The following is a 19,061-nucleotide window of genomic DNA, read 5'->3' on the forward strand; positions in this document are numbered from 1 at the left end:
GATAGCCTAATAAAGAAGAAAAATTCAGTGATTCGTAAGGGGGTTAGACAGAGCAACATGGCCACACCTTACACCAGTGGGGCAGGGGAGGCCAGAAGAAGCAGATATTCATGAATAATAGAATTTACCACCAATTGCTTCTGAACTTATTTAAATTTGCCACTCTAAAGATGGAAATGGTAGATAATACATTATGTATCTCGTTTCTGCAAGAACGATAAAAACCAACTCCATCCAGCAAATGCATTTTTAAAAGTTGGGGGGGGTAGGGAGGAGTTTGGCCCTAATTATGCACACGTGAACAGTGTTTATTGTGTGCTAGGCATAGTTCCATGCTTATTCTCACATGTGTGTGATATCCTAAATCCAGAGATTTGGCAAATTAATATACAGCTTCATATGTTAACTGAATCTTAGCTATATGTTATTTTTTATTCTTTTTCACTTTTGCCAGTCTTGTTCACATTAGATGACAGGGAGTCTTGCCATATATATATATAAAGTGTAAAGTAAGGTATATATAGTGTGCTGTCATTTGATCTATCTATCTGTCTATATACATGGAGCATCTTTTGGGCAATTCCTAAACATTGATAGCAGTGGTTGTCTCCAGGACTAGGGTTTTGACTCTTACTGAAATCTTTCTACAGTGTGTTAACATGGGTAACTAAGTAATTTAACCTTTCTTTGGTGATTCAGGTTCTTGCAAGGTGTCCAAGACCTTTTGGCAATTTCTTCAGCAAATGGATCAAATATTAGCTTGTCTCCTCACCATTTGCTGCTTTCAGATTTAAGCTAAATTCTCAGTAAAAATTCTGGTCCTTTAGAGCATCTAAGTAGTTGGATTTAAGATCATCAGAACTATACTATCTAGATTTGCCAGGATTTAAATGTCTACTTAGAATTATTTGATGTGTATTTCATTTTAAATCCTTAGTCGTGTGATAGCCTAATAGCGTTTTCTATCTTTGGCAGGAATTAAAAGGTGGAAAAGCTTATGCAAAGGTAAGTAAATGGTCTTTAACTCTTTTGGGTTGTGTGATATCACTCACTGCTATTTATAAACTTAAAGATTAAATAGTTTGCTCTTCTAAATTGCCAGTCAGATAGGGTGTTTTTAAATAAAGCGACTTGGAGATCAAACAGTCGGCTTCAACAGTTACTTAGGCATGTTCTTCGTAAAGACTAGTTCCAGGAGGTTCTTGAGTTTCAGTGTGCCGACTGGAAGATGATCACCAGTGTGCATTAGGCAGTAGCATCCGTTCATTCATTCTCCCAAGAGGTACTTCCAGTCCCGCCTCCCCCAGCAGAATAGGGCCCCTCCTCTGTGCCCTTCTACACTCTGTGTGTGTGTGGGATCTCTACTGTTCTTTGTACTTGTACTACCTGTGTGGAATTACTAGAGGGTGTGTTCACCTTTTTTGTTGGCCAGAAGGAATTAGTGGTACTCCCAGAAACCCACATGCTCCTCCTTCGTTTCCAGTTTCCATGATGACATCTCCATCCATCAGCATCTGAGCCACGGACAGGGGCACTCGGGCCAACCATCATGCCTGCCCAGCTCCCTGAAACTAGCAGGTTGCCATGTCAGTTAGGATGCTCTTTGCTACGAGTCACAGAAAACCCTCCTCACCCAGAGGTTTTTTTAATCTCGAAAAACAAGTAGATGTGAGATAGAGCTGCGCCGGGATTGGCTAATCCACCAACTGGAGAGTCCGGGATTGGTTGATCCACTGACTGGAGAGTCCGGGATTGGTTGATCCACTGACTGGAGAGTGTCATCCAGAACCCGCGCTACCTTCCTCTGTGCTTTCATTCTCTCTGTGTTGGCTTTGTCGTTGGCCAGCTCCCTTTGCGGTTTCCAGGAGGCCGGCTGCTAAAGTTGTAGTCAACACTCACTTAGGACAAAATCCAGCTGCTTCCCCAAGGGCGACTCTTTTTGAGTGAGAAAGCTTCCCCTGGATGGCCCTCAGAGGACTTCCCCATGCCTGTCATTGGCCACAGCTGGATCATAGGTTCACTCCTAAACCAGTCGTGAGCATTAGGAATGGATTGGCATGGTTCGTTTAGATGAATCACAATTTAACAAGGAGCTAGAGGTTGGGAAACTTTCCTTGTGCACGTGGATGAGATAAGAGTAGACACTCAAATAAAATCAGGGCTCTGCCAGCAAGGAACATCAGGGCATGGAATGGTGTGTGGGCAGACATCAGGGTCTGCCATGATTGACAGATCCTCTTGCTTTTTCCCTACCAGGAGCCCTTAAAACCATCTCCTCTCCATTCCCAAGGCCACCACATTAGGTTATGCCATTTATTTCTTATCTAAAACCTGCGCTGGCCAGCTATTTTTTGTTCTCTGTCTGCATTGTCTCCCTCCAGTCCTTCCTCTATATGGCCAGAGCGATCATTCTAGAATTCAGACACGGTCACATCACCCCCTCACTTTCCGTTTGTCAGCAGCTGTCTGTTTCCCGTGAAGGGGCGTGAAGTCTTTAACCCCGCATACTAGACCTGTCTTGGGTGGCAGATCACCTACCTGCACGTGCGTGTGCACATGCACCCTGGGGCTTACACACCCACACTCGCCCTGTGCTCAGACACACAGCCTCCTGCACTCCCTGCTCTCGTGCGTCTGCCCCTGGAGCCTCTGCCCCGGGACCCGTCCTCCCTGCCGTGCATGTGCCTCTCCCCTCTCTTGTCCTGGCAGCTCCGCTGTCCTTGAACTCTCAGCCTGCCCATCCCTCCCCGCTGAGAAGTTCGCTCTTCTCCCTTGCGTGCAGCTCTGTCCCCCGCTAGCATGGCACATATATTTCTACAGAAGCTTTTCTGTCTTCCCTTATTAAAAACCGTGAGCTCCTTGAGAATAGGGATGATCCATATATAGAGAGAGAAATATATATATTCCTAACGCCTAGCATTTGCCGGAATGTAGATGCTCAGAATTTTTTTGGAAAATGAGGTAATATCAACCACAGAGACCATTTTAACGAGACAGTTACCTCAGAGAAGCCAAAGAGGAAGCCGTAAGGACGTGTAGACTCTCAGGTACCTCCCTAGAGTGGAAGCTCTTCCAAGACAGCCCTTGTCTGTCCTGTTCATCGCCGTTTCCATCGCCTGGAACAGGGCCCGGGGCATCAAAGGTGCCGAGTACATGCTGCCCTTAGGCCTAAAACATCCCACGGACCTACCCCACCTTTTAATATGCTCTCTTAATGGGGACCGCCCAGATGCTTTTCTCTTTGACTTTCCTTCTGCCTAATAACACTGTGATGCCAGCGTTCCCACAGTGGATGGTAAGCCAGTGGGCTGTTTTCTGTTCAGCGAGTGTGTACTACCTGCATACCGTGGGCCGGACAGTGTTCCTGGCACTGTTCCAAGCACTGGAGCTGCAGCAGCAGACAAAGCTGACCAAGTCCCTGCCTTTCTGGAGCTCACATTCTAGTAGAGGGCTGGGGGAGGGGGCAGACAGTAAACAAAGTACATGTGACATGTGTGTGTACACCAGGTGATACGTACTAGGGGGAAATACAGCAGATCAGGGGTGAAAGGCGAGGACTCCAGCACAGCAGAGGGAGCAGGCGAGGCGGGGTCCGGAAAACCCCTTTAGAGAGGTGACACTGGACCGTAGACCTGAGTGGGGCAAGGAAGACAGCGACAAGGAGATCTGAGAGGGAATCTCTCAGGCTCAAGAACGGCCGAGGGCCTTGAGGTGCTCCTGGCATTCTCAAGGGAAAGGACGTTGTGGCTACAGCGGGGAGATAAAGCTGATGAGGCGGCCAGGGTCAGAGGGGCCGCAGACATGGACAACTTTTTCAAGGAGCTTTGCAATGAAGGGGGAGAAGAAAGAGTTCAGGAGACTGGAGAGAGATGCGGGGTGAGGTTTGTGTGCTGGTGGGAACGACCCAGCAGAGGAGGCAGATCTCAGGGTGCAAGAGAGGGGAGACCTCCTGGAGCCACGGCACGGAGGGAGCAAGAGGGGGGTGGCCGGCCGGCCTCAGACCGGAGCGCAGCCGGTTCACCTCCGGGAAGCGGGAAGGCAAGTCCGTGGGCGCAGGTGCAGGCAGGTGAGTGGATGTGGCCGCTGATGAGAGCTTGCGAAAGCTCAGCGCTGTTTTGATGGCTTTCATCTTCCGAGTGAACGAGGACGCAAGGCATCAGCACCGAGTGCAGATGTGGAGGAGGTGTTGGAGGGTCAGAGGGAAAGGCGAGTGGCTGAGATAGGGCATGTGGATGGTGTGGGGTCACGTGGCCACACGAGTCTTCATGTGCTCACTCGGATGTGGCTTTGGCCTGGATGCACCCAGGCTCTTTGGCGGGCCTCTTGAAGCCCCTAAAAGAGGCGGTAAGACCAGAGACACCGTGTAAAAACTAGGTCAATGTGACCTGCGGCACGATGTATTCTGACTCACTGCATGCAGGGCCTGTGGCCCTTTAGCTGGACTCGTAAGTTCTTATTCCCCATTCTTTCCGTGCCACTTCAAAGCTCCTAAAGTAACGCTCCAGTCTGCGACTAAAATCTTCATCTGAGATGTCATGCATATTGCCCAGTGTGTTACTAAAATCGTAAAGCAAGCAACTTAAAAGCATAGCAGTGTTTCACATGGTCAGTAGTCTTTATTATACATTTAGAGAAATGCGTTTAATTGTAGGTGCAAAACTTTTGTTATTGATAACCAAAAAACTATGTACACTTGGTCATGTAGAATAGATTTAATTTGTTCTTTAAAAACGATATGATGGGGTTGACCGCTTGGAAACGCAGTCAAGGGTTGATGGACATCAGAGGAAAGACTGGAGGGCAGCCCGTGGCGGCAGTGGAAGACGGTCACCAGGCAGGAATGGGTCTCAGCTGGACTTCTATAGAGCAGCCCTGAGGGCTGGTGTGGGGCTGAGCTCTGGGGAAGGGGAGAAGTAGGGCTTTTCAAGAAAGATTCAGCGCAAGGGCGATTGGCAAGACAAGGTTATGGAAGGTGCTAAAGGAGAAGGGGTTTCTACCAACAAAAGTGTATGACATGTACATAAATCATTCTAGTTCTTGAGTGGAGAGTGACTCTAATCACCTGCAGCTGCCTGCAGCCACCAGGGGCTGCCTGGGAATAAAGGCGGAACCAGAGTAGGAAGAAGCAAGTCTGGTCAGTGTCCCGTACGTCCCTGCACGTGACCTTGATTGGTCTGCTAGTGTTTCCTCTAGTTCAAGGACCCCTGCTCCTTGCAGTGAGTTCAGTTGCTGAATATGCATTATTTATTTGTACCACAACAGTTATATATTTTAATGTGTACAGAAGAATACATTTAGCACATCAAATCCATGATTTCAAAGATTGCATTGCTTAAGGTGAGTACATTAGGGAATACATTTTTTACCAGAAATGAGCCAATTTAAAGACATGCACTAAGCAGATAATAGAACAGGTATTGTTAAGGTAGCAACAATTGCAAATGATTGTAGTTTGCAATAACTTGTCTAGAACGTGGAGTGAATGTTTATTTTAAGAAGAATATGATAGAAGCCTAGTAGATATTCTTAGTAATTTTTTTTTTCTTTTCGCAGCTGGGCTTTGCAGATCTAAACCTGGCAGAGTTCGCTGGGTCGGGAACCACCACTCGCCGCTGTTTGCTAGAAGGCTACGACACCAAAAACACGAGACAAGATAATTCCATCCTTAAAGTAAGCACCTTTCAAGATGTACATGTCAACACACGAGGTTCTCTGCCTTTAAGTAAGCATGGCTGTCTGCTGTCAAGGGCAAGATGGGAGTCGCTACTGATGACCCCATGAGCTGAGCACACCACTGAAATGCCCACCAGCTAGGGCAAAGACTACCCCAGTCCCAGAATCACGGATGCAGTGGAGAGTCACAGAATTTCACCTCCCAGACCCTCAGGGGTTTCTCTCTGGCGCGGTGGCCACTCAGGGGTCAGCGCACTGAACCACCACGGCCTCGGGCTCGTGGGCAGGAGGGATCGTGGGGAATGAGCACCTGCAAATGCTTATAGCTCCCAAACGGTGATTTCCAGAGCAGCTGTGGTGGCCACATAGAAGTCACTAGGTCCTCTTTGAACCAGTGAATTAATAGTTGGAAGTCACTGTGGGTGTCTGCCCACTTGTTTCCAAGTACCATCAGGAGCCGAACAGTCTGGTGGCCCCAGGCAGAATACATTGGATGAGACTGTTTGAGAAAGCGTTTGTAAAGTGCCTTGCAGCCAGGAAAACTCACTGGATAAACTTCTTGCTGTATTCTAGTTAGGTTATCTAAATGATAAGAAATGAAAAGTGCTCCTTGATCCGTGGCCCTCGTCTCCCTCCATTGCTGTCCCCTGGGTTTGCCCAGCCCTAATCAGACCCCTCCGTCCCCCGTGGGTCTGTGTCCTGGTTGTCGAACCAAGTGCAGCTGGAGTCACCAACACCGTGCTCACCGCCAGCAAGCAGCCACACCCTGCTTCCCTTGTAAGCTTCCTTTCCCCGTGACCTAGGTGTTCCTTTTCCTTTTCTTTTTTAATCATTTTATTTTTCAATTACAGTTGATACACAACATTATATTAGTTTCAGGTGTACACCCCAGTGATTGGACATTATTATAACTTACTCAGTGATCATCCCAATAAATTCACATCCGTCTGACACCACACAGAGTTACTAGAATAGCATGCACTGTATTTCCTACACTGCACTCCACATCCCTGTAACTACCAACCTGTACTTGTCAATCAGTTCACTTTTGTCACCATCCCTCCAACCCCAGTGCCTCCCCCGGTGCCTCTCGAGCTGCTGCCCCGGCGCTGGAGCTCTGAGGAGTGAATCCGAGTTAGTCCGTGTGCGGGCCCTTTAAGGGGAGAGCCTGGGACTCCAGAGCCTTCCGTCTCCCTCAGCCACAGTCCCCGGGGTTTTTACAGCCACACCTCGGTATTGTTTTTCGTGGCTTTTCTCCTCGTGTCTCCACACACCACTCTAGTGGTTTTGCTTTATCCTTTATTAAGAAAACAGATGCCATTAAACTCAAATTCTCTCCTCTTCCCATCACAGAGTTTATGTCTTCCAGTCTCTCCAGCCCTATCATCCTCTCTGCTTCATGTTACAATGAATGAAGTGTCCCTCTGCCTGGGAGAAGTCTGTCTGTCCTTCCTTCTAGGTTCTAGAATCCAAAACTTGCCCAATCCAGAGCTCCGCCCCTTGGGGGATCCCTTTACCTAATTCTCTCTCCCTTGAATGTGAACCATCCTCATTAACATATAAGGAAATGCTCTGGCAACTTCTCACCTCCTCCAACCATGACCCGCTTCTCTCTTCCCCCTCCCTGCGATGTCTTGAAAGCTGTCCCTGCCTTCCTGATCTCCATCTCCAGCTCCAGCTCCAAAGCCCTGTTTTGATGGAGTTGGAGACCAGAGTGTCAAATTCCGTGTCAGGAAAGGTGGTGAGGAAGCCAGCCCAGCACACGTACATGTCAGCCATTAGTGGGAAACACGCAGTCTTCATTAAGACCATGAGTTTTAGTAACATTCCACTCTGGGTCTAGACCCCTTCACTAGCTGCCTGACCTTGAAAATATCACTTAACCTCCTAGACTTAAAATAGAAGCATCGATCTCTCTTGGAAGCTTTGAAGATTAAATGAAATAATCCACGTAAGACCCTTATCATAGGCCCAGCATATAATATGTTCTCCAATCATGATCATTGTTAATGTCAGTGACAATTGGCATTGTCACTATTAGTCCCAGAAGAACGTAAGAAGATCCCGTGGCTGATCTTCTAGTGAAGGCAGCCAGCAACTAGTGAGCAGCCGCACGTCAGAAAACGCCGGCAACGCCTTCAATCCTGGTCTAAAGCTGGGGTGAAGGCGGGAAGCGTTCTGCTCTTGCCAGCCACCCGCAGGCGCCCCGTGAAGTGACAACAGGGCCGGGAGGTGACAACACGGCCGGCCAGCTGGCAGGCGACGCTGAGACAAACTCGCCCGGCACAGCACTCCCGGGGCCCCTGTGGCTGAAGCACTTGCCCCCCGTTTCTGCGCGTTCCACCCTGATTTCTGCAATGACACAGGTCTGAGTATTAGAAATGACGTTCAGTCCACGTCTGCATAAAGGGGCAGTTCCGTGCTGGGCGTAAAACAGTTCAGCAGTCACGTCACTCAGCCTTCCTGCAGAGCAGGTTCCAAACGCACGGCCGCGGAGGCTGCGTGAGTGCTCGGGGCCGGGCCTCCCCTGCCCAGAGACCTTGTGGGGTCACCGTGTCTCCTTTCCTTCCGTCTAGGTTTTAATCAGCATGCAGCTGATGTCCGGGGACCCGTGCTTCAAAACGTAAGTCGATGCTCAGTGAATGAGTTACTCCCCTGAAAGTTATAATAGTGACTGACTTGTTTCAGGGTTGAGGCTCCCATTTTGTAGTGTTTACAAGCTAATACCAATGAAAGGCCAGCTGCTCCCCTGGGTGACCCCTCTGACCCTCAGAGGAGAAGGTGCTGTTACCTATTGCCCGGGAGCGCAGCGCACCCTGGATCGTTTAAACTCTACGCCTTTTGTCATCTTCAGGTTTTAGGTGGAATCGTACACATTAAAGTTTTTCAGTTGAGCTCCCTGGACTTCCTCATGTCTTGAACAGACACCCGGTGCCGTGCCTTGTGCCGGGCCGTCTTCTAGACGTGACAGCAGGTGGGATGGACCGGGTTTCTGGCACCTTGGAGCCTGTGTTCTGAAACAGGCAGCAGACTGAGGAGGAAGCCTGTGATGGAAGGGTGGCTGCGAGTGCTCCGGTGACAAGTAACACAGGGTGGAAGGACCGTCCGTGGTGGGGAGAGCTGTTGCTGTTTTACGGGGAGCAGTCGGGGAGTCCTCCCTGGGGAAGACGGTACTCGAGCGGAGACCCGAAGGAGGTGGGAGCAGGCCCCGCAGGGGTTTGGGGAAGAGCGTCTGGGGCCCAGGTCACAAAGACAGAGGCCTTTGGGGAGGACTGTGCTTGGCGTGCCCGAGTGACTGCCAGGGGACCAGCCTGTGGGCAACAGTGTGAGGAAGGAGGAAGGTGATAGGAGACAAGACCAGCTGATGGAGGGTTTTGTGGGCCGTTATAGTAATAGTGTCATCGGCGACTTACAATCTGAATGAGGTGAAAAGCTCCCGGAGGGTGTAGAGCAGAGGAGTAACGTGGTCTGACTTATGTCTGTGGGTGGGGAGGCTGCTGAGTGGGGAGGCTGTTGGGTGGGGAGCCGTTTGGGGGAGCAGGGAAGGGGGCAGGGGGTAAGGAGAACAGGTGGATGAGTTAGGCAGCCGCTTCAGCGATCCGGGGTTGGGGCCTGAGAAACTAGGAGAGTGAGAAAGCTGGACAGTCCGGTTTTCCCATGTATTGAAACGGGAGGGTCTCCGAGAGGGACAGGTTGGGCGTTGGATACGTTAGGTTTGAAATCCCGACTTACATCCAGCCGGCGCGTCGAGGAGGCAGCTGGGAGGCAGCTGGATACATCACCGCAGGGTTGAGTGGGAAGCCCAGGCTGGCAACACGAACTCAGAAACCGTGACATCAGCAGCACCTCGAGAGACACCCGTTAAAGCCATGAGATCTGGTTAAAGGACCCAGAGAGAGTGGATAGAAAGAAAGAAAAGCATGGCAGTGTAGGGCCCTCCAGCACGTGAGAGGCTGGGGGCCAGGGAAGAACCAGCAAGGAACAACCAGGGCGGCGGGAGGAAGGAACCCGAGGAGAGGACTGTCCGGAAACCAGGGAACTTGTTTCAAAAAGGAGGCAGTGATCGATGGCATCACACACTAGGGAAGTAGATCAGGGAAATGGGGACTGAGGGCTGACCTTCGGCTTTTGTGGCCTGGACGTCATCAGCGACCTTGTCAAGCACTTTGGCAGCATGCCCTTGGATGACGGCCTCGTGGAAGGGGGTTACGACCTTAGATGACGGCCTCATGGAAGGGGGTTACGACCTTAGGTGACGGCCTCATGGAAGGGGGTTACGACCTTAGGTGACGGCCTCATGGAAGGGGGTTATGACCTTGGATGATGGCCTTATGGAAGGGGGTTACGACCTTGGATGACGGCCTCGTGGAAGGGGGTTACGGCCTTGGATGACGGCCTCGTGGAAGGGGGTTACGGCCTTGGATGACGGCCTCGTGGAAGGGGGTTACGGCCTTAGGTGACGGCCTCGTGGAAGGGGGTTACGGCCTTAGGTGACAGCCTCGTGGAAGGGGGTTACGGAGGGTTTGGAAGAGAAGATTTGGAGACGGTGAGTGCAATGGTGTTCCCCTCTCTGCAGTTTTACTTTCTGCAATTTCAGTTATCCACAGTCAACCGTGGTCCAAAAATATTATATGGAAAATTTCAGAAATACAAGGCTCATAAGTTTTACGGTGCACGCCATTCTGAGTAGCATCGGGGAACCTCATGCCGACCCACCCTGTCCCCCAGGGATTTAAATCACCCCATAGTCCAGCGTCTCCACTCTGGACACACTGAACCACTGTCCATCTCCTAGTAGCCGTCTGGCTCATCAGGTTGACTCCTACGGTATCACAGTGCTCGTGTGCAGACAACCCTGACGGTGTTGCTACCGTTGCTCTATTTTATTATTACGCGCCGTTGCTGTTAATCCCTCACGGTGCTGTTTCTGCACGTCAACCTTTACCATAGGTATGTGCGTGCAGGAAAACAGGACATGCAGGGTTTGGGGCTATCTGCAGTTGGGACACATGCCCCGCAGACAGGGGGGGACGGCTGGGTTTGTTTGCTGCCAGGAGTGGCCCAGTCGAGAGGCAGAAGCGTGGTGCAGAGGGGACAGAGGAGAACTGCCGGAACCGTGCCTTGGGTTGTCGAGGGGGAGCAAGGCGGGGAGCAAGGCAGGGAGCGTGGCCACAGATGCAGGTACACGAGAAGGGGAAGCACGTGGAAATTGTTTTCACATCGCCCCTGGTTTCCGAGTGAAATGGGAAGCCAGGCGACCCCAGAGGAGCAGGGCTGTGAGGTGCGGAGGTGGGGGGTTGGGGAGAGAGCGGGAGGCGTGTAAAAGGCTCTCAGAGAGCCAGAGCGTGAACGGAATGGGAGGAAGTAGGGGTTGCCTGTCAGCAATCTGCAAGACACTCAATAATTAAACATGAAAGCTAATTAGATGTTATTTAAATATCTGAGAAGAATATGTTTAGAAAAGGAAGCATTAATTATGTCCCTGTGCATCATCAACTCCATGTTTTAGTAGCAACATCTATGTAGTTCTCTTCTTACAAACCATTTCATGAGGATGAAAATATACGTCTTAATATAAATCAATTATCGATTGAAACTATGTGTCTTCCTCTGACTTAGCCTTCCTCTGCTGTCTTCTCTCAAACCATCATTTCCTGGCTTTTTTCTTAAATTCCTGTTCTCTCGGGACTAAACCATTTTTGCTATACTCTTTTTGGTTCCGTGGGCAACAGTGTTTTTCTATTACTTTAGGGTAAAAGGAGAAAATGAATAGGCAAAACTTAGTGGAAGAAAATGAATCCATCCTTTCTTCTCGTGGGCTTTTCCCGAACAGTCTCTCTCGCTGGCCCTTTCTCTGCCGTGTTCCCTCCCTGCTTGCGAAACCCACATGCTAAAATGCTCAAAACTAGGTCCCCTTGGGTTCTGTATCAGCACCACAAATACAGTTCTGACAGGCTAGTGTTTATATTTGTGGAGACTTTTATAGTTTATTTAGAATAAACAGGCATCGCCTCATCACAAGAGAAGTTAAAATATTTCTTGGGAGAATCAAACCCCCAATGTTTGTTTTATCTTTGAATGTCTGAAATTGTGCAACTTTCAGTGGAAAAAGGGCAACTCTCCCACCTACACATACTGAGTAGGAATTGAACAGGAAAATGTTCGAACTACCGATACAAAAAAGTAAATTTTTTATCAAGTTATATTTTAACATATATCAAATATGTAAAATCACAGTACTCCTTTATGGCTGAAAAGAATGTTGGAAGTTATCTAGTTTGGTGATTTGTTTTCCAGAATATTTAGCCACAAATTTATGTACGCAACTGTATTATGAATTCTAGCATGTAACATTTTTCTAGCGAGGGTCAGGGGTGCAATACCCCTATGAAAGGAGCTTCACGAAGACAGTTCCAAAGCGTCTGTATAATCCGAGTTCAAGGCACAGACGACTGAGCGACCTGTGTGTTCCCCTACAGGGCACAGGTTTCAGTGACTGCTTGGGCAGCTCAGTCTGCTCTTCCCTCCGCTTGTGTCTGCCTTTGAATTTTTCACGATGTAACGTTTTTAAAATCTAGAAAAACAAGAGGGGGGAAAAGATTTTTGAAGTTCAAAAACAAAAAGGAAAGGAAACACACACCCCCGCCCTCCCAAAAAAAAACAAGAGCAGGGCTGACCCTTGACATCCTCAGGTTTAAGTGCAGGTTTGGATGTTTTATGGGCAGAGAGTCTGGGGCACAGATGGTGGGGTTTTTCTGAAACAGATTTGCACTGGGAGGCCGACGCGGATGGAGAAGACCGCCGGTAAGGCAGCCTCCAGCCACCTGCCCCCAGCTCCACTTGGGGGTTCTCTGCAGCTCGTCAGACACCCACCGCCTCCTGCAGGAGAACGGAACCGACCCAGCACAGAAAGCCACCACCGGTGCTGACAAAGGAAAGGGTGTTCCGAGAGGACAGCCATACACTGTACTGGCGTTCGGTCACGGTGGTGACAGCTCTGGGGATGCCGTGACCCTCGGAATAGCGAGGGCTCGGGAGCATTTACACTCCAGAAGGAAGGAAATCACCATTCATCAAGACGATCTAACGAATATTCCTGTCTCCCAGTTTAATTCTTAACTCTGCAACTTGAGTATTTTCCGTGTTTTTAAGTGAGGATGTGGCGTCTCTGGGTCCCGGGATGCACCCCTTCATTCGGTACCTGTGACCCCGGTGCCTGCCCTGTGCCGACACTCACCAGACTGAATCACGACCGGCCGCCGCTCTGGAGGACTCATGGTCTCCAGAGGGTGTGGGAGACGGACACTCGGCCTGGAGGGTTACGGAGGCCCAGAGGACAGGGTCCCCGACTGCTTTTCTGGGGCGTCTTCACCCAGGGAGTGACACGGAGCTAAGTGTTAGCGGGCGGAGAGGAAGAGGAGTTACCACTTGGAGGAGGTGGGGGAGGCATTCCAGGAGGGGAGCCCAGCTTGCCCGACTTGGTGGCGCTGTCCTAGGGCCCGAGTCATCACCGATGGCCCGTGGTGGTGTTGCCATCGTGGGAGTCATTTGTCATGTGCTCCTAAGGTGACTGTGACATTAAAACAAACAAACACCTTTTCTGTTGCTGTAGTTGAGCTGTATTAAACCGTTTCCGATAAGGGATATGCAGACATTTTCAGAGCAGAGGGGTGCTCAGTGATGATGTATTCAGCACGGTGTCGAGGGAGCTGCCCAGGCCCTGCTGACATCTTGGATCCTACCTCTGCCTTCCTGTCAGCCCCCGTGTGGGCGAGTTCAGTCTGCGATGCTTTGGGGCCCCAGGATTAGAGCAGTTCGCGCAGTGGCTGAAATTAGCAAGGGCCGGGGCTCCCCAGGTTTTCGGGACTGCAGGCTGCGACGTGGCCAGGCAGGAAAGAGGGGAGCCAACTGGAGTGTGATAGACAGGGAGGAAGGGAAGAGGTGGAGGGCCGGAGGAGACACTGTAATCAGGCCATCGGAGAAAGGAAAACCAAAGGAGCTGGCATTCTAAAGATAAGAATTTTTTTTTAAAAAGAATTTAGGTGGGCCTGAGCCACCATCAGTGATTGACGCCTGATTGTAGACTCCATTCTTTTGTGCTTAACACTGATGAGATAATGTAGGAACTAACCCTCGTTTATCTCAGTCGGCCTGTTATGGAATTGACCTTGCCCCGCTTCAAGTTGCGGAACCGTCCACAATGTCACGTGAGGACTTGCCACATTAACGATGCAGCTTTGGGTCATGGAAGGGGCAGGTCTGAGCCAGAGTGCAGACGGCCTTGCAGTGCCATTCTGAGGAGTCTGAGCTTTGTCCCTAAGAAGCGTTTGAAGTGCTTTAAATCAGAGAGTCACCTGTCCGTATGCACATTTCAGAAAGGGCACAGTGACCGTAGCAGGGCATCGGGGCAGGCAGACCTCTGGGAGACACGCCGTGCCATCCAGGACAAGGACAGAGGCCAGACTGAAGTCCCTACTACAGGAGGGGAAGAGACGATGACTCGGAAAACGACCACAAAACGTACTGAGAGCGAATCTGAGATTTGGGAGCTGATGGCATATGGGGAAGTGGGAGTGGGAGGGGACAGAGGCCGTCTGGGGGCTCTCATTGGGTGACTTTGTGGGCTCTGATGGCGCTTGCAGAGAAAGGGGGCTGTGTCCGGGGACAGACCTTGGTGGGATGCACTGACTTCGATGCTCCTTCAGGACAAATGCTTGAAGGCTTCTCAGTGGGGCATGGAGTTCTGGAAATGAGGAGATGCTGGGGTGTAAGTAATCCATCAATAAAACGGGTTTAGTGGCGTTCTTACGTGCCTATGGCCTCGGGGCCCCGAATCAGCTCTGTGATCCCTGGGCCACCTTCCTGGTTCAGCTCAGGTCGCCCAGTCTCCAGAAATGTGGTTTTCCTCTGGAAAATCAACCTCGGAAGGCCTGGGATGTTTTATTAAAAAAAAAAAAAGCCCTGTGAGAGCTCAAACTTGCCCCACCCTGCTTCACAGCTTCCACAAGGAGATAGGAGCCCCGAGTTAGCCAAGAAAAATATCCCCGTGACCGGCTTCCAGAGAATCCAGCCCAAAAAGCAGATCTGTATAGACTCTCCCTGGGGCAGGCAAACTGTTTTCAAGAAGAAGGTGGAAAAGAAAACCTGGACACTATTTAAGAAGTCAGTGGCGCCAGCAGAGTGTAGGCCCCGAGGCCGGCGGAAGGTGCGAGGTATTGCCCTCCAGCCTCAGGCGGAGGGGCTTGCAGCGGGACCGCAGCGGGACCGGGGCTGACAGATGCAGCGCCCTCCACTGGTAGTGCTGGGGACTCGCGGGCAAGAGTCCTGTCTCCTTTCCGGGCTCGCTTTCTGGTCTCACGTTTTTTTGGTTGTGTGAACTCTTCTCCCCCCGCCGTGAATTTTATTCAGGCTTGAGGATGCTCGTACATTATTTGTTGATTTTTATGAATGTCGCCCTCAAAGACGTGACATTGCGGGCACCTCACGGAGGCCGTGGACTGGCTGCACAACCAGTCTCCAGCCTGCGAGCCGAGTGCCGACGCTTCCAAATGCTTCTCCACAGGCCTCCCTCGACGTCCATGTCCATACCGATTGCCGGGGAAGCCGAGTCCCTCGAAGAAGACAGGAAGGGGGGAGAGACCCTCAAAGTCCACCTTGGAATAGCAGGTACGGGTGTGTGGTCAACCGGTTTTTCCACCTGTGAGATTCCCACAGTCCCTCCCAGATTTAAAGTTCGGTGGGTGGGTGGCTTGAAACGGGCCCGTGGGTCTCACAGTGTCAGTTACGCAGTTTTTAGGTAAACTCTTCATCTCATCTAAGTGCTACGCTCGGACGGATGAAGCGCCTGATGTCGTGATGACGCAGCCCCCCCACACAGCTACAGCAGGGCACTGCAGGATTGGGGTCTGTGGGTCCTTTGTACCGTTCCGTCAGCTCCTCCTTGCCAGCACTTTTTAAAAGATTTTATTTATTTGTTTTTAGAGAGAGGGGAAGGGAAGGAGAGAAAGGGAGAGGAACATCGATGTGCGAGGAAAACACTGATCGGTGGCCTCCCACACGTGCATGCGCAGCCGGGGCGGAGCCTGCAGCCCAGGCCTGGGCCCTGACTGGGAACGGAACCGGGGCCTCTCGCTGTGCAGGAAGGATGCCCAGCCCACTGAGCCGCACCGGCCAGGGCTGAGTTCCTCCTCTGCTGCTCGTCCACGGGCTCTTGCTCTCCTCCCCCTCCGCATCTCTCACACTCTTTGTGGCCCCACATCCAGAACGAACATGCTGCCCTCTTATTCCCAAACGTACGCGCAGCCTGGCCTCTGCCGCTGCCTCGCTTGACGCCTCCAGTGACGTGACTGCCACCTCCTTGGGGCACTTTTTCTGCTCTCGTCTGTCTTGGCCGTTTATCCTTCTCAAAGCTTCCTCCTCCCGTGGCTCCCATGCCTCTGGCCTTCCCTGTTCTAGCATCTGGGGGCTTCCCCGTCTTCTCTCATCTTCTGTTTAAATACTGATGTTCCACAGGGTTCGGTTCCCTGTGCTCACTCTCCCTGGACGCTGTCGTCCGCACCCTCGGACGTAAAAACTGCCGCGGAAATGCTAATGTGACCGTGTCGGTGAGAGTCCCGTCCTTTCCGCGGACACACCTGTGTCCCCTCCCGCCTCCCTCCTGAGCTGCAGGCTCACATTTCCAAGGGCTGTTTGGAAAGGTCCACGTCACGTCCCGCCTTAGACTGAGAGCCACCTGTTCATCTCCCCCTTAGCTGGATGCTGAGTTCCCCATATCAGGTTTCGTCATTGTGTCTCCAGCATAACGACGCCCGGGACACAGCAGAAACTCAGCGGGTGGCAAGTGGGTGTCCTTGGGTGTCTCGGTTCCCAAGTGTCCAGCTCAAGTCTTCCCGCCTCCTCCTCCCCCTGCGTTTTCTCTCTCGGTTATCTGGACACTCACTTCTGCTCAGCAGCCAGCTCTGTCATCCGTGCCTGCCAGGCACCTCCCACCCTCGGCTGGGTCATTGTGAAAACCGTCACCCCTGCCTCCCACCCCAATTACCCTGTTGCCAAAGTGATCTTCCCAAAAGGCAGGTCCGGTCATGTCACACCCTTCTTGGAACTCACGGAGTCCCTCAGCAGCAGGCACCTGCTCTCGTCCCTGTTCCCCGAGATCCTCTGCCCCTGCGCCCTCTGAGCCAGCTCTGCCTGACCAGCCGTGCCCTCCCTGTGCCTGTCGCCCCACCTCTCCCCAGGCAGCTCCTAGACGTGGCTGAGGCCCGGGAGTCGCCCTCCCTGCCCCACGAGGCCTCCCCCCGTCAGCAGGTGGTGGTCGAAGCCCCTGCCGGTCGGAGCTCTCAGTAGCTGCTTCGTGGTGCTTGTGCACATTTTCGCACTTGCTGCTGCTTCTGCTTCTGACCTCGGAGCATGTGGTCTGTCTTACCTATCTTGTGCCCCCTGTATCTCACACAGTCTTGACACCTAACCGGCTAAGAGCTTAGTAAATATTTACTGAGTGGATATGTTTTGGAAGCCAGTGGGTAAGTGGGTGAATCGGGATCAGAGCCCACGCTGAGAGCAGGGTGTCAGTCCTGCGTGATCTCGGTTGGAAGCAAGTCTTTGAGCTCAGATGTCGTTGTCTCTGGTCTGCGGCTTCGGGACCCCGGTAGAGCAGGACGAGGTGCTGGTGTGCACGGCGCCCTCCAGTCTGTCCGGAAATGCGGGCCCGTGCGGAAGGGCCAGTCGGCCCCGTGGCATCCGTGCCCGCCGCAAGTGTCAGTCCCCCTGTGCACGGTCTCGCTGTGGAGCTGCCGCCACAACTGCTGTGCTGCCCACCGGGTTCCCTTCCGCCTCCAAGTGAAGAGCAGTTCTGCTTCCAGATCCTTCCCCCACCCCCAGCCATGGACATGGTCACGGTTCTGTGCTCTGGGCAGGGAGCCTGGTGCTGGAAACACATCCTTGGCATCTGGGACAGGCACGCTCTCCGGGAGCTGCTGGAAATGGCCTTGACACGACTTTTTCGTGCATTGACTTTGAAACTGAATGCTATATGCAGTCCACTTCCTCCCGACTTTCCCTCGCAGCGCTGCGCTCCTTGCCCCGCTGGCCTCCAGCGCTGGCCTGTGCCCCGTTGCGGCCTGGCGCTGGCAGCACGATGTCGCCGTGACCAGGTGCCCTTCCGCTCCCTGCGGAGGCTGGTCTCTGAGAGCAGGGTTCCCTCCAACACCGCGCGAAAGCCTGGCAACGCTGTGGGAATTTATGAGACACATCTGACTCACTTTTTTATTAGAAATGCTAAGCAGTAAAAACTGAAAGTTTTTTTTAAATTTAGAGCCCTGTTAAAGCTTATGAGTAAACTAAGGTGTTTCAGTTTCTTACTTTTCTTGCAATACAGTTGTTCCCGTAGTATGGACTTAAAGGGATCGCCTTCACTTTGCAACTTGCTTTTCTTGGTAATGAACTGGGAAGTTTATAAGATGCACAGAGTAGTGTCACTGGCCACAACTTGGCCGTAACACTGTGTTGTGACGCATTACAGATCCCTCCGCGAAGAGCGCCTCTACTCCAGATGAGCTCGGTGCCTGCGGACACTCGAGGACGTCGAGCTACGCCAGCCAGCAGTCCAAAGTGTCAGGTAGGGGCTGGCGGTGCAGCCGGGGTCCTCAGACACCCACTGCTCCCGGGGCTGCAGCACGGGAGGGGAGGGGAAGGGAGGGCTGGAGGGCGGCGTGTCCGGCGTCGGTGCCGCATCCGCCGTGGTCTCCTCCCACAGGGTACAGCTCCTGCCACTCGCGGTCGTCCAGCTTCTCCGAGTTCTGCCACAGGAGGAACACCTCCGTGGGGAGCACCTCCACGGGCATCGAGAGCACTCTGGAGCCGTGTGACGAGGTGGAGCACAGAGGGGCGGAGGCAGGCCTGGATGCGGCCGATAAGGAAGACACAGCTTCCGAAACACTCAGCAGGTATCCTTTAGGGCCCGGTGGGGGAGGGGCAGGGGGTGGGGTGGGCTTTGTTTTCATGACCGTACAAAGGAGGACATTTTAAAAAATTGTTTTCAAAGATGCCCGGTGAAACAGGACTCGGTCGAATCTCAGCTGAAGCGGGTCGATGACACCAGAGTGGACGCAGACGACATTGTGGAGAAAATCTTGCAAAGCCAAGACTTCAGCCTGGACTCCAGTGCAGAAGGTGCGTGGGCCAGCCCCGGGTACGTGCTGACGCGCGGCATCTGTGGGGGCGTGCCCCCGGGGGTCGGCAGCAAGGAGGAGCGTGTCACGGTGCTGTCTGTCGCACATTTGTGAAGTGCATTCATTGGACACCCATAACAACCGGAAGATAGCTTTGTAGCCCATCAGTTTCTGAGAATGGGAATTAAATTTGGCTAAGCACGAACTTTAGAAAGGTAATTT

The 19,061-nt window shown here is 52.0% G+C and overlaps 1 protein-coding gene across 1 annotated transcript in view; it reads left to right on the forward strand.

Annotated features, from left to right (window-relative positions):
- The window catches only part of FAM102B (family with sequence similarity 102 member B), a 54,655-nt gene that overhangs the window by 26,468 nt on the left and 9,126 nt on the right, over positions 1 to 19,061 (forward strand). The window contains exons 3-9 of the mRNA XM_028502917.2: positions 976 to 1,005; positions 5,554 to 5,670; positions 8,250 to 8,296; positions 15,236 to 15,339; positions 18,191 to 18,286; positions 18,425 to 18,614; positions 18,713 to 18,840. Of these exons, the coding sequence (XP_028358718.1) occupies positions 976 to 1,005; positions 5,554 to 5,670; positions 8,250 to 8,296; positions 15,236 to 15,339; positions 18,191 to 18,286; positions 18,425 to 18,614; positions 18,713 to 18,840 (712 nt within the window). The remainder of the gene's footprint in view (positions 1 to 975; positions 1,006 to 5,553; positions 5,671 to 8,249; positions 8,297 to 15,235; positions 15,340 to 18,190; positions 18,287 to 18,424; positions 18,615 to 18,712; positions 18,841 to 19,061) is intronic.

This window comes from Phyllostomus discolor, chromosome 14 (assembly GCF_004126475.2).
Source record: "Phyllostomus discolor isolate MPI-MPIP mPhyDis1 chromosome 14, mPhyDis1.pri.v3, whole genome shotgun sequence".
NCBI classification, from domain to species: domain Eukaryota; kingdom Metazoa; phylum Chordata; class Mammalia; order Chiroptera; family Phyllostomidae; genus Phyllostomus; species Phyllostomus discolor.